The sequence below is a fragment of the Haematobia irritans genome, chromosome 3, assembly GCF_050003625.1.
Source record: "Haematobia irritans isolate KBUSLIRL chromosome 3, ASM5000362v1, whole genome shotgun sequence".
In the NCBI taxonomy this organism is placed as follows: Eukaryota; Metazoa; Arthropoda; class Insecta; order Diptera; family Muscidae; genus Haematobia; species Haematobia irritans.
This window is the reverse complement of record NC_134399.1, coordinates 211704069-211717966: the sequence shown is the minus strand read 5'-3', so window position 1 is coordinate 211717966 and position 13898 is coordinate 211704069. Positions and strand designations below refer to the sequence as shown.

The window sequence follows — 13898 nt, the reverse complement described above, 5'->3', positions numbered from 1 at the left end:
TGGTTGAAATTGAGATTGAACTCATGAGCCTTTGTAGGCAAGGCTACATATGCTAACCATTGCATCATTGAAATATGGCGAAATATGGAACGCTCGCTGGGAAGAAATTTACGTGAAATAAAGACGTGGTCACTTTATAAATAGTTTTTCGAAGTTAGGGCCAGTGTTGCCAGTATTGGGGGTTTCTCCCCAAATTAGGGATATTTTTTCACGATTGGGGATGAAATTTTTTAGTTGGGGATTTGATGGGGAATTTCCATAAATTTGGGGATTTTTTCTAGGGAAACCCGTTCAGTATCATAAATCGGGTTTACATTAAATTCGTTTTATTTCTACATTTTCAGAATAGGCATACATTGCTTCTCTTTATTCCACGGCATACAATAGAACACAAATGGAGGTTTGGGACTAGAAATGGGCACAGAATTTTATTGTGGGTGCCCAAGGGTTAATTTATAATTTTACTCAGCTCTATTAAGACATAGTTTTACAATTGCGAAATTATGTCGTGAGGGCTTGGGGCTAAATTTTGCCCCTCATCAGTGTTCATCACTGATATGGAATGTCAAACATATTTTGTTTTCAATTTATAAATTATTATTGATTTTCTACAGCAAAGCCCTTTCTACTATTTTTTATTTGTCATAAAAACTTGTCAACTTGTTTATTGGGGATTTTTGTGGAGAATTACAATTTAAATTTGGGATTTTTGGGGATAAACGTGTACCAATTTAGCGACAAAAACCAGAAAAATACTGGCAACTCTGGTTAGGGCTAAATAAAAACAATTGTAGAATTCCTAAACCTGTCTTATCAATGTGATGCGGCAATTAATTTCAGATTGCAAAACTTCAATAAACTTATTTTAGTAATTTTTTGTGGGAGATGAAACGTTTGATCATATTCGGACTGTAGTATAATTGCACATTCCGTTCACTGTCAAATTTATTTTCGTAGACCGAGTACTCGTATGAAAGTTCATGATGTGTATACACTCCACTTTGAGTAATTTTTAATTCTCCTTATTCTATACCACCATGCAATTAGTTTTCCTGCTTTTTTGTTGCTATTGTTGTTACCGATGACAACGGCGATGATGGTTATGACGGTATTTTTCTCATTTGCTTTCTCGGATGTAGACTTATTTCGTTCGTCGTAACGCTGAATGACGGCTGTTTTTATGTGAGGAGGAAAAAAATTGAATGTCCGGCCTCCCATACCAACTCCCTTTAGTTGTGCTGCAATGAAGCTAAAAACACACACACAGTATGTTGCAAAAAAAAAATTGCATGAAAATTTTGCTTGCTGGCTGGCCTATGGCTGCAAAAATTTTAATCTATCTAGGCTGTCTTCGTTCTGTTTATATTTGTAATATTTTCTTCCTAGTCGCGCTGGCTTTGCATCTAAAAATTTACATTTCTTTTTTTTTAATATTTGAAATATGCTGCCATGTTATACCGCTAGTTTATGAATATTTCAATCTCAATTTTGTATTGATTTTTTTTTTGCACAGCCCTCTTTAATAACAGATTCATAGCGGCGGCTTTGAACAATCGACAAGGTTTTTCTCGCAATTTTATTTTACATTGTATTTGTTGTTTTTTAGTATCTCTTCTAATCCACTAGATAGAGAAATAACTCACGAGTTTGTGATAAATATCTATGTGGTTGTGTTTTTATACCTTCAGAACTCCCCATTTTCCTCAGTTAATTTTTTTTCAATAACTTTAATGCATTCTCCATTCATTTTCCTTTACACATTTTCTATAGTCCTTTGTGGTGGAATTGTTTATGCTGAATACAGCCATTTTTTTCCTAACTGAATATACAATATGAATGTCTGTTCCCATATCAAGCTCCCAGACTGTTTTTAATCACATTTAATATAAATAATTTAATCGTGGTATGGGATTTTAATGCTTTCATAATCGAAAGAACATTAAATAATGAAAATATAAAAATTCCCATAACATTGTTGGGAATTTAATTTTTTTCGACCATTTTTAAAAATTAAAAAACTTTTGCGCCAATTTTAGTACAATCGGACTAAAATGGCAGCGTTGGTTAACAGTAAAGGCGGATTCATCAATAGAAAATAAGGGTTAAGTAAAGCCAAATGGATACTTTATTGGGCTGGGAACCTATTGAATGAACTCTAGATTCAGTAGGTTCCAAGCATGGTTGCTACATTTGGTAAAATTCTACCAAAAATGGTAAATTGTTTACTGTTTGGTAGATTGGAAGAAAACTTAATTTTTTGGTAAAAATTCCAAAGCATTATTCTTCAATTAAAAGGTATCTCAATTTTCTATAGAAATAAAATTTTGGCAAAATTTTCTATAGAAATAAAATTTTGACAAAATATTCTATAGAAATAAAATTTTGACAAAATATTCTATAGAAATAAAATTTTGACAAAATTTTCTATAGAAATAAAATTTTGACAAAATTTTATATAGGAATAAAATGTTGACAAAATTTTATATAGGAATCAAATGTTGACAAAATTGTCTATAGAAATAAAATTTTGACAAAATTTTATATAGAACTAAAATTTTGATAAAATTTTATATAGAAATAAAATTTTGACAAAATTTTATATAGGAATCAAATGTTGACAAAATTTTATATAGAAATAAAATTTTGATAAAATTTTATATAGAAATAAAATTTTGATAAAATTTTATATAGAAATAAAATTTTGACAAAATTTTCTATAGAAATAAAATGTTGACAAAATTTTCTATAGAAAGAAAATTTGACAAATTTTCTATACACTGAAAAAACAGTGAACCCTCTTCCATTGCAAAATGAACTAAACTGTAGTAATATTGACCATGATTTAGCCCTTAAGATTTTTTTCAACTTGTCTAGTTTATAATTCTCTTAAATTTTAGTTCATCTATAACATTGTATTTTAGTTCATTTTTACAACGCCATAAGATTTATATACCACTACCAAGTTAAAAAGTCAGTATTATTTTGTTTTACTTGCTTATTTTTTGGGAAACCCGATAATAAAAATTGGTTAACAGTCTCTTTAAAATGTCGACGACTAAACTATTTTTAAATCAATCATTCCACAGTACAGAGAAATTAAATAATTAAAGGAACAACAAACTGTTTTACTATTATGAAAATTTTCATACATTAAAATTAAACTTTCTTTAAGCAAAAGTACTTTATTATAAAAACTTATGATGAAAGTTCTTAATACAATGTTTTTTGTGAATAAAAATTATGACCACGTGGAACAGAGAGTAGTTCATTTGAACTCGCTGTTTGAACATTTTGACTTATCCTTGTTTTATTCATCGTAGGTAATTTTTTCACATATCTTGCTGGAAAAAAATGGAAGCAATGATGAAAATTGTTAAAAATTAACACCATGTAATGAAATATAATTTTTTAAATCTTTATTTTAGCTTGTAACACCATATTTGGGGGCATTTTATCAAATGGTGTAAGGAATTCAACTTTTCTTTGGAAAACGTATCTCATAAAATTTGTACCTGAAACAATTAGAGAAATAATGAAGTATTCTATATAAACTCATAAAACTGTGTTTTTATCGATGTGAAGGATATAATAAAATAAATATTCTAGTTGAAAGAAAGCCAAAGTTTTAATATAAAACTTACCAATTAAATTGTACGCTGAGGGGAAATATAAAAAGTTGTCCAAATTTATTTGGGTTACTCTGAAATTAAATATTAAATAAAATTATTAAAAAGGTTTTCAAAAAATCTAATGAAAAAAATAATAATATGCATAAAAAACCAAATATTCTTGATAACCCTAGACAGTCATCATTCGTCAAAATGACGACACGTAATTTCATTTTCGATTTAAAATGCATTTTAGTCTATTGGGAAATGGTAAATTTAAGTTATACTAATTCGACCGTTTTATTAATTTTTGTTTTTTACTACTTAAAACCAAATTGAATAAGAAAATAAACTCAAGTTTGGTTCACTTTTTCGCTCACGATGAAAATTATAGCGTCTTGAAATCAGCCGTAGTCAAAATGACGAAGGATGACGTTAAGTACAAAAAATAAGGATGACTGTCCAGGGCTAAAAGAAAGTTAAAGAATCCTTACCAATTCACTATTAAATTACAGGCAAAGGAGTACTAAAAATTTGTCCAAATTTTTAAGGGGTTATTCTGAAATTAAATATTTGTTTTTACATTAAAAATATTACATTGGTTTCCAAAAAATTTGATTAAAAAATACTAAAATAAGGCATTAAAAACCTGTAATTTTGATGATAAAAGGTCACAAAAACGTAAATATTCTAGGTGAAATAAAGCCAATTTTTAAAAGAAAACTTACCAATTCTCTATTTTTTAAATTTGTCCGAATCCATCTGGAGTTGCTCTGAAATTAAATATTGTTTTTACAACAAAGAAAAACATTAAACTGGTTTCCAAAAAAAAATAATTAACAAATAATAATATACATAAAAAATAGTCTTTTTAAAAGAAAGTCATGTTAAAAAAATACTTACCAATTTATGAATAAACTATACGCTGAGATATAATAAAAATTTTCCAAATTCATCTGGAATTGAATATTAATTAATAGAATACTAAAAATTTCAATACACTTTCAACATATTTTCCTAAATATTCGTAATAACTTTTTTCTAAACTACCGATAAAGTATTAATAACTTTCATTTAAAAGGTTTAATAAACAAACACCAATAAAGGGTGATTCTTTTGAGGTTAGGATTTTCATGCATTAGTATTTGACAGATCACGTGGGATTTCAGACATGGTGTCAAAGAGAAAGATGCTCAGTATGCTTTGACATTTCATCATGAATAGACTTACTAACGAGCCACAACGTCGAATTTTCAGTGAATGGGCCCTAGAAAAGTTGGCAGAAAATCCGCTTTTTTATCGACAAATTTTGTTCAGCGATGAGGCTCATTTCTGGTTGAATGGCTACGTAAATAAGCAAAATTGCCGCATTTGGAGTGAAGAGCAACCAGAAGCCGTTCAAGAACTGCCCATGCATCCCGAAAAATGCACTGTTTGGTGTGGTTTGTACGCTGGTGGAATCATTGGACCGTATTTTTTCAAAGATGCTGTTGGACGCAACGTTACGGTGAATGGCGATCGCTATCGTTCGATGCTAACAAACTTTTTGTTGCCAAAAATGGAAGAACTGAACTTGGTTGACATGTGGTTTCAACAAGATGGCGCTACATGCCACACAGCTCGCGATTCTATGGCCATTTTGAGGGAAAACTTCGGAGAACAATTCATCTCAAGAAATGGACCGGTAAGTTGGCCACCAAGATCATGCGATTTGACGCCTTTAGACTATTTTTTGTGGGGCTACGTCAAGTCTAAAGTCTACAGAAATAAGCCAGCAACTATTCCAGCTTTGGAAGACAACATTTCCGAAGAAATTCGGGCTATTCCGGCCGAAATGCTCGAAAAAGTTGCCCAAAATTGGACTTTCCGAATGGACCACCTAAGACGCAGCCGCGGTCAACATTTAAATGAAATTATCTTCAAAAAGTAAATGTCATGGACCAATCTAACGTTTCAAATAAAGAACCGATGAGATTTTATGCGTTTTTTTTTTAAAAAAAGTTATCAAGCTCTTAACAAATCACCCTTTATATGTCTCAAAAATCCAAAATATTCCATGCCTTTATATTCCCTTGTTGCATACCTACTTAAAAGATGCAACAGTCCACGCCAACGCCAAATATACAACTGAAGCATGACAAACAAAACCAAGCAAAGCCAAAACATTCCTACAACAACAAAAACACATGTGCCTTTATTGAAAACAACACCTCATCCAGCCAAATAAACCATCCACACAATAAACACACACACACACAAACCACTAAATGAACAAAAATAAAAACAACCCACGCTCATGTATACACAACAAAACTCAAGTAACATCATCTTTACATTAATCACATTCCAATATGCCGATAAAAATCTCTGTACTATTCATTAGTTCATCGCATCTGCTGAAAATTTACTCTAAGAATAATATTCGTAAAGGCACACCAGTTTATGAACGATGAAACGTTTAACTTAAAATTTGCAAAATTTTCAAGAAATGTTATCTACCATTTTTGACGAAAATGTCTATAAATTTAATTACATGTGAACTAAAAATATTTCATTGGGTAATTTTTTACCAACAATTATTAACTATAAGAATTGTCAGTAAGAAATTGCTATCCACTTTCAAGTTCATTTTTCGTAAAAAAATATTTTCTCATACAAAAAAATCTTATAGTAAATTGCACTTATTATTTAGAAAGTACTTTACATTTCACAAGTAGATTTATAGCATGACAAACGAATTTTCAACTACCAGTTAAGAAATTTTTTAAGGAAATTTCCATCGTATTTTGTAGGCCATGAACTAAACGATTGCTACTTAGAATTTGTAAAATTTCCTTTCGAGTAGTTAATTTTCGTTGAAGATACGAAAAATGAACTAAAATTCTGGAAAATTCTTGTAATAAATTATTGTAAAAATCTTCTTAAATTTACGAGACACTTTTTTTTCTGTGTAGAAATAATATTTTGACAACATTTTCTACACAAATAAAGTTTTACAAAATTTTCTATAGAAATAAAATGTTAACAAAATTTTCTATAGAAATAAAATTTTCTATAGAAATAAAATTTTGACAACACTTTCTATAGAAATAAAATTTTGACAAAATTTTTATAGAAATAAAATTTTGATAAAATTTCCTATAGAAATAAAATTTTGACAAAATTTTCTATAGAAATAAAATTTTACAAAATTTTCTATAGAAATAAAATTTTACAAAATTTTCTATAGAAATAAAATTTTGACATTTCTATAGAAAAATTATATTAAATCTATCAGCATTTAGTCCATAGAGGCGTTGACAAAATTTTGTATAGAAATAAAATTTCCTATCGAAATAAAATGTTGACAAAATTTTCTATAGAAATAAAATTTTGACAAAATTTTCTATAGAAATAAAATTTTGACAAAATTTTCTATAGAAATAAAATTTAGACAAAATTTTCTATAGAAATAAAATGTTGACAAAATTTTCTATGGAAATAAAATTTTGACAAAATTTTCTATAGAAGTAAAATGTTGACAACATTTTCTATAGAAATAAAATGTTGACAAAAATTTCTATAGAAATAAAATTTTGACAAAATTTTGTATAGAAATAAAATGTTACAAAATTGTCTATAGAAATAAAATTTTGACAAAATTTTATATAGAAATAAAATTTTGATAAAATTTTATATAGAAATAAAATTTTGACAAAATTTTATATAGGAATCAAATGTTGACAAAATTTTATATAGAAATAAAATTTTGATAAAATTTTATATAGAAATAAAATGTTGATAAAATTTTATATAGAGATAAAATTTTGACAAAATTTTCTATAGAAATAAAATGTTGACAAAATTTTCTATAGAAAGAAAATTTGACAAATTTTCTATAGAAATAATATTTTGACAACATTTTCTACACAAATAAAGTTTTACAAAATTTTCTATAGAAATAAAATGTTAACAAAATTTTCTATAGAAATAAAATTTTAACAAAATTTTCTATAGAAATAAAATTTTGACAACATTTTCTATAGAAATAAAATTTTGACAAAATTTTTATAGAAATAAAATTTTGATAAAATTTCCTATAGAAATAAAATTTTGACAAAATTTTCTATAGAAATAAAATTTTACAAAATTTTCTATAGAAATAAAATTTTACAAAATTTTCTATAGAAATAAAATTTTGACATTTCTATAGAAAAATTATATTAAATCTATCAGCATTTAGTCCATAGAGGCGTTGACAAAATTTTGTATAGAAATAAAATTTCCTATCGAAATAAAATGTTGACAAAATTTTCTATAGAAATAAAATTTTGACAAAATTTTCTATAGAAATAAAATTTTGACAAAATTTTCTATAGAAATAAAATTTAGACAAAATTTTCTATAGAAATAAAATGTTGACAAAATTTTCTATGGAAATAAAATTTTGACAAAATTTTCTATAGAAGTAAAATGTTGACAAAATTTTCTATAGAAATAAAATTTGGACAAAATTTTGTATAGAAATAAAATTTTGACAAAATTTTGTATAGAAATAAAATGTTGACAAAATTGTCTATAGAAATAAAATTTTGACAAAATTTTATATAGAAATAAAATTTTGATAAAATTTTATATAGAAATAAAATTTTGACAAAATTTTATATAGGAATCAAATGTTGACAAAATTTTATATAGAAATAAAATTTTGATAACATTTTATATAGAAATAAAATTTTGATAAAATTTTATATAGAAATAAAATTTTGACAAAATTTTCTATAGAAATAAAATTTTGACAAAATTTTCTATGGAAATAAAATGTTGACAAAATTTTCTATAGAAATAAAATGTTGACAAAATTTTCTATAGAAAGAAAATTTGACAAATTTTCTATAGAAATAATATTTTGACAACATTTTCTACACAAATAAAGTTTTGCAAAATTTTCTATAGAAATAAAATGTTAACAAAATTTTCTATAGAAATAAAATTTTAACAAAATTTTCTATAGAAATAAAATTTTGACAACATTTTCTATAGAAATAAAATTTTGACAAAATTTTGACAAAATTTTTATAGAAATAAAATTTTGATAAAATTTCCTATAGAAATAAAATTTTACAAAATTTTCTATAGAAATAAAATTTTGACATTTCTATAGAAAAATTATATTAAATCTATCAGCATTTAGTCCATAGAGGCGTTGACAAAATTTTGTATAGAAATAAAATTTCCTATCGAAATAAAATGTTGACAAAATTTTCTATAGAAATAAAATGTTGACAAAATTTTCTATAGAAATAAAATTTTGACAAAATTTTCTATAGAAATAAAATTTAGACAAAATTTTCTATAGAAATAAAATGTTGACAACATTTTCTATGGAAATAAAATTTTGACAAAATTTTCTATAGAAGTAAAATGTTGACAACATTTTCTATAGAAATAAAATGTTGACAAAATTTTCTATAGAAATAAAATTTGGACAAAATTTTGTATAGAAATAAAATTTTGACAAAATGTTGTATAGAAATAAAATGTTCATAAAATGTTCTATAGAAATAAAATTTTGACAAAATTTTCTATAGAAATATAATTTTGATAAAATTTTCTATAGAAATAAAATTTTACAAAATTTTTTAAGAAATAAAATTTAGACAAAATTTTCTATGCAAAAAAAAAATGACAAAATTTTCTATAGAAATAAAATTTGTCCAATTAATAAATTATTGATAAAAACGTAACCACGATTTCGTTTTTATTAATATTTTATTTTGGCAAAATGAAATTTCTTTAAAAAAAATTAATTTTCGTGTTATTTCAATTCATTTAAGTAAGGTCTTTATTTTTGTAGTCCTAACTAAATCTTTAAAACATTAAAAATTCGGCTCATTTACAATTAAGATATATTTATACACCAAAAAAATTTTTGCTAATAGAAGGGATTCATTCGAAAAACATTTTTTTTTATCTAACCACAAAATTTGGAACAAAAACTTCAACATAAGATTTTTCTAAATTTGGTAGATTTGTGGTAAAATTTTTTCAAATTTTGGTAGATTATTTTTGGCACGATAATCTACCAAAATATTTTGCATCTATCAATTAGCCATTTCCAAGATTTTATCTAATTTGTTCTCTTTTTATTTTCTTTCCTTTTAGTGTCTCACAACAACCAGTACAATCCGCCGGAATTGCCTCCGATGGTTTCTTCAAAGGAACAAACCTTAATGTGGCAACAAAATTCGTATCTTGTGGATTCTGGTATACACTCGGGTGCCGTAACTCAAGCACCTTCACTATCAGGCAAAGAAGATGAAGAAATGGAGGGAGATCCATTAATGTTCGATTTGGATACGGGATTTCCACAGAATTTCACCCAGGATCAGGTGGATGATATGAATCAGCAATTGAGCCAAACACGTTCTCAACGTGTCCGTGCCGCCATGTTTCCCGAGACATTGGAAGAGGGCATAGAAATACCATCGACACAATTCGATCCACAACAACCGACAGCTGTACAACGTTTGGCTGAACCATCACAAATGTTAAAACATGCAGTTGTCAATTTAATCAATTACCAAGACGATGCCGAGTTGGCCACTCGAGCAATACCCGAATTGATAAAATTGCTTAACGATGAAGATCAAGTAGTTGTCTCCCAAGCAGCCATGATGGTACACCAATTGTCGAAGAAGGAAGCTTCTCGTCATGCCATTATGAACAGTCCCCAGATGGTGGCAGCTCTTGTGCGTGCCATTTCGAATAGTAACGATTTGGAAAGTACTAAAGCTGCCGTTGGTACTCTTCATAATTTGTCACATCATCGACAAGGTCTCTTGGCTATTTTCAAGAGCGGTGGTATACCAGCTTTGGTGAAACTGTTGTCTTCTCCTGTTGAGAGTGTTCTCTTCTATGCTATAACGACTTTGCATAACTTGTTATTACATCAAGATGGTTCAAAAATGGCCGTACGTTTAGCTGGTGGACTTCAGAAAATGGTCACATTATTACAACGTAACAATGTCAAATTTCTAGCCATTGTCACAGATTGTCTACAAATTTTGGCCTATGGTAACCAAGAGAGCAAATTGATAATTTTGGCTTCCGGTGGCCCAAATGAATTGGTACGCATTATGCGTTCCTACGATTACGAGAAGTTGTTGTGGACTACTTCGCGTGTCTTGAAAGTGTTGTCGGTTTGTTCCAGTAACAAGCCTGCTATTGTTGATGCCGGTGGTATGCAGGCCTTAGCCATGCATTTATCCAATCCATCACCGCGTTTAGTGCAAAATTGCTTATGGACTCTACGTAACTTATCTGATGCTGCCACTAAGGTTGATGGTCTCGAAGCACTATTGCAATCATTAGTCCAAGTTTTGGCTTCTACAGATGTTAATGTAGTTACTTGTGCCGCTGGCATTCTCTCGAATTTGACTTGCAATAATCAACGCAATAAGGCTACAGTCTGCCAGGTGGGAGGTGTTGATGCTCTTGTGCGTACTATTATTAATGCCGGTGATCGTGAAGAGATTACCGAGCCTGCAGTTTGCGCTCTTCGTCATTTAACCACACGTCATGCCGATTCGGAAATGGCCCAAAATGCAGTTCGTTTGAACTATGGTCTATCGGTGATCGTAAAACTTTTGCATCCACCATCCCGTTGGCCCTTGATCAAAGCAGCCATAGGTCTTGTCCGTAATCTGGCCTTGTGCCCGGCCAATGCAGCACCATTAAGGGAACATGGTGCTATACACCATTTAGTACGCCTCTTGATGCGTGCCTTCCAAGACACAGAACGTGTAAGTGGCCAATGTTATATAATATGGACTTTTATTTTATTTCTTTTAATTTTTGTTTTAAATTTTAGCAACGTTCATCTGTTGCCACTACAGGCTCTCAACAGCCCTCGGCTTATGCTGATGGAGTGCGTATGGAGGAAATTGTTGAAGGGACAGTTGGTGCTTTGCACATTCTGGCCAGAGAGTCACATAATCGTGCTCTAATACGTCAACAATCGGTTATACCGATCTTTGTTCGTTTACTTTTCAATGAGATTGAAAATATACAGGTAAGTTTGTATTTGTAAACGGATCATAACGGAGCAGTATGGTTTGGGGTAACAGAAAATTTCAATGTATCTGAATTTGTCAAGAAAATCTTTCACGTTCCACAACTTCAATATTCTCACAACAACTTCATGTTTCTACATTACACACTTAATCCCCATGATGATACCATTAGGGTTGATTTTCCGGCCACGATTTTTTATTGTAAGTTTGCTTCAAAAATATTTTCAATACAAATAATACCGCTCAAAATGCTACGATTCAGATCGGCTGTTAAGTTCAGCAGTAACCACGCCGTTGCTTCGTTCCTTCGGTAGCACAGTGGAAGTGAGTTAGTCTTGCATGACGAAGGTTCGACACAAAAAAAATTGTCTGGTTCAAACACGAAATTAATTGATCCAATTAATTTTTTAATTAAAATGTCTTCAATCACGAAAACGATAGTATCAATCACAATTTAAAATACGTGATTAAAATATTAATTGATTTAATTAGCCAATTTCAATAAATTTTTTAATTGACTCAATTAAAAATTTAAGAGATATTGATTGCAAATCTCAATTTTTTCATTAAAAACTTCACTATTTTCAATTACTTCCTTAACTGACTTTTCTTAAAAAAAAATCCATCATTTGTTTTTAAGTGACTTACACACAAACATTTTTTTTTCTGATTCAATGACGAAATTAATTGACCCAGTTATTTTTTAATTGAAATGTCTTCAATCACAGAAATGATAGTATCAATTAAAAAATTAATTGAAAGTCAACAAAAAATTAATTGATACTATTATTTTTGTGATTGATTTTTGTTTCCATTAACAAATTTGTTGAGTCATTTAAATTGTTAATTGCATATTTTTTAAAATTTTTTAATTGAAATGTCTTCAATCACAGAAATGTATCAATTAAAAATTAATTGAAAGTCAATTAAAAAATTAATTGATACTATTAATTTTTGTTATTGTTTTTTGTTTCAATTAAAAAATTTGTGGAATCAATTAAATTTTTAATTGAAGACTTTCATTGGAAAAATGTTCGTAAATTTTTTTTTTTTTTTGTGTACAGGGCTGTTCTGGCTTTCACAAATTGTCACGTAATTGAAGCGATTGAAATCGTGCTCATTAGATTATGGTCCACACCAAGTGATGGGGTTATTTTGTACACACAGTAGTTTCTGGGATTGCCAAACGTTTCATTAAAAAAAATTATTAATTTTACCAAACATGAATCATTTTCAAATACACGGAGGGGAACACGCCAAAAAAACCAATTCGCAAAGAGTTTTTGGAATATGTTTCTTTTTTAACACTCATGGCGTTTATTTTCTTTTAAAATATGTGCACTTTGTTGTATTTTGCCCGGAATATGACTTTTTTAGATACTTTTGTAAAAAATAAGGCAGCATCTGGAAAAAGTTTAAAATTTTGTTGTGAAAATTATGCCACGCATACGGGCTAATTGAGGGCATTTTCAGCACTACCAACAAATGAGAGTGCTGCGATTGCCCTAAAAAGCAAATTTGTATATATTGTCGATGGTGGCTTGAATTAATGAAAATGGAATAATTTCAATGTTTTTATCCCTAGTTTATTATTATTATTTTTATTTTTTTTTATACCCTCCACCATAGGATGGGGTATATTAACTTTGTCATTCCGTTTGTAACACATCGAAATATTGCTCTAAGACCCCATAAAGTATATATATTCTGGGTCGTGGTGAAATTCTGAGTCGATCTGCGCATATCCGTCCGTCCGTCTGTTGAAATCACGCTAACTTCCGAACGACACAAGCTATCGACTAGAAACTTGGCACAAGTAGTTGTTATTGATGTAGGTTGGATGGTATTGCAAATGGGCCATATCGGTCCACTTTTACGTATAGGCCCCATATAAACGGACCCCCAAATTTGGCTTGCGATTGCTCTAAGAGAAGCAAATTTCATCCGATCCGGCTGAAATTTGGTACATGGTGTTAGTATATAGTCTCTAACAATCATGCAAAAATTGGTCCATATCGGTCCACTTTTACGTATAGCCCCCATATAAACGGACCCCCAAATTTGGCTTGCGATTGCTCTAAAAGAAGCAAATTTCATCCGATCAGGCTGAAATATTGTACATGGTGTTGGTATATGGTCTCTAACAACCACGCAAAATTGGTCCATATCGGTCCATAATTATATATAGCCCCCATATAAACCGATGCCCCGATTTGGCTTGCGGAGCCTCTAAGAG

General features: G+C 29.1%; 1 protein-coding gene across 1 annotated transcript in view; it reads left to right on the top strand.

Annotated features, from left to right (window-relative positions):
- arm (armadillo) overlaps window positions 1-13898 on the top strand; it is a 59340-nt gene that overhangs the window by 30418 nt on the left and 15024 nt on the right. Inside the window, exons 3-4 of the mRNA XM_075302645.1 lie at window positions 9753-11392; window positions 11461-11661. Of these exons, the coding sequence (XP_075158760.1) occupies window positions 9753-11392; window positions 11461-11661 (1841 nt within the window). The remainder of the gene's footprint in view (window positions 1-9752; window positions 11393-11460; window positions 11662-13898) is intronic.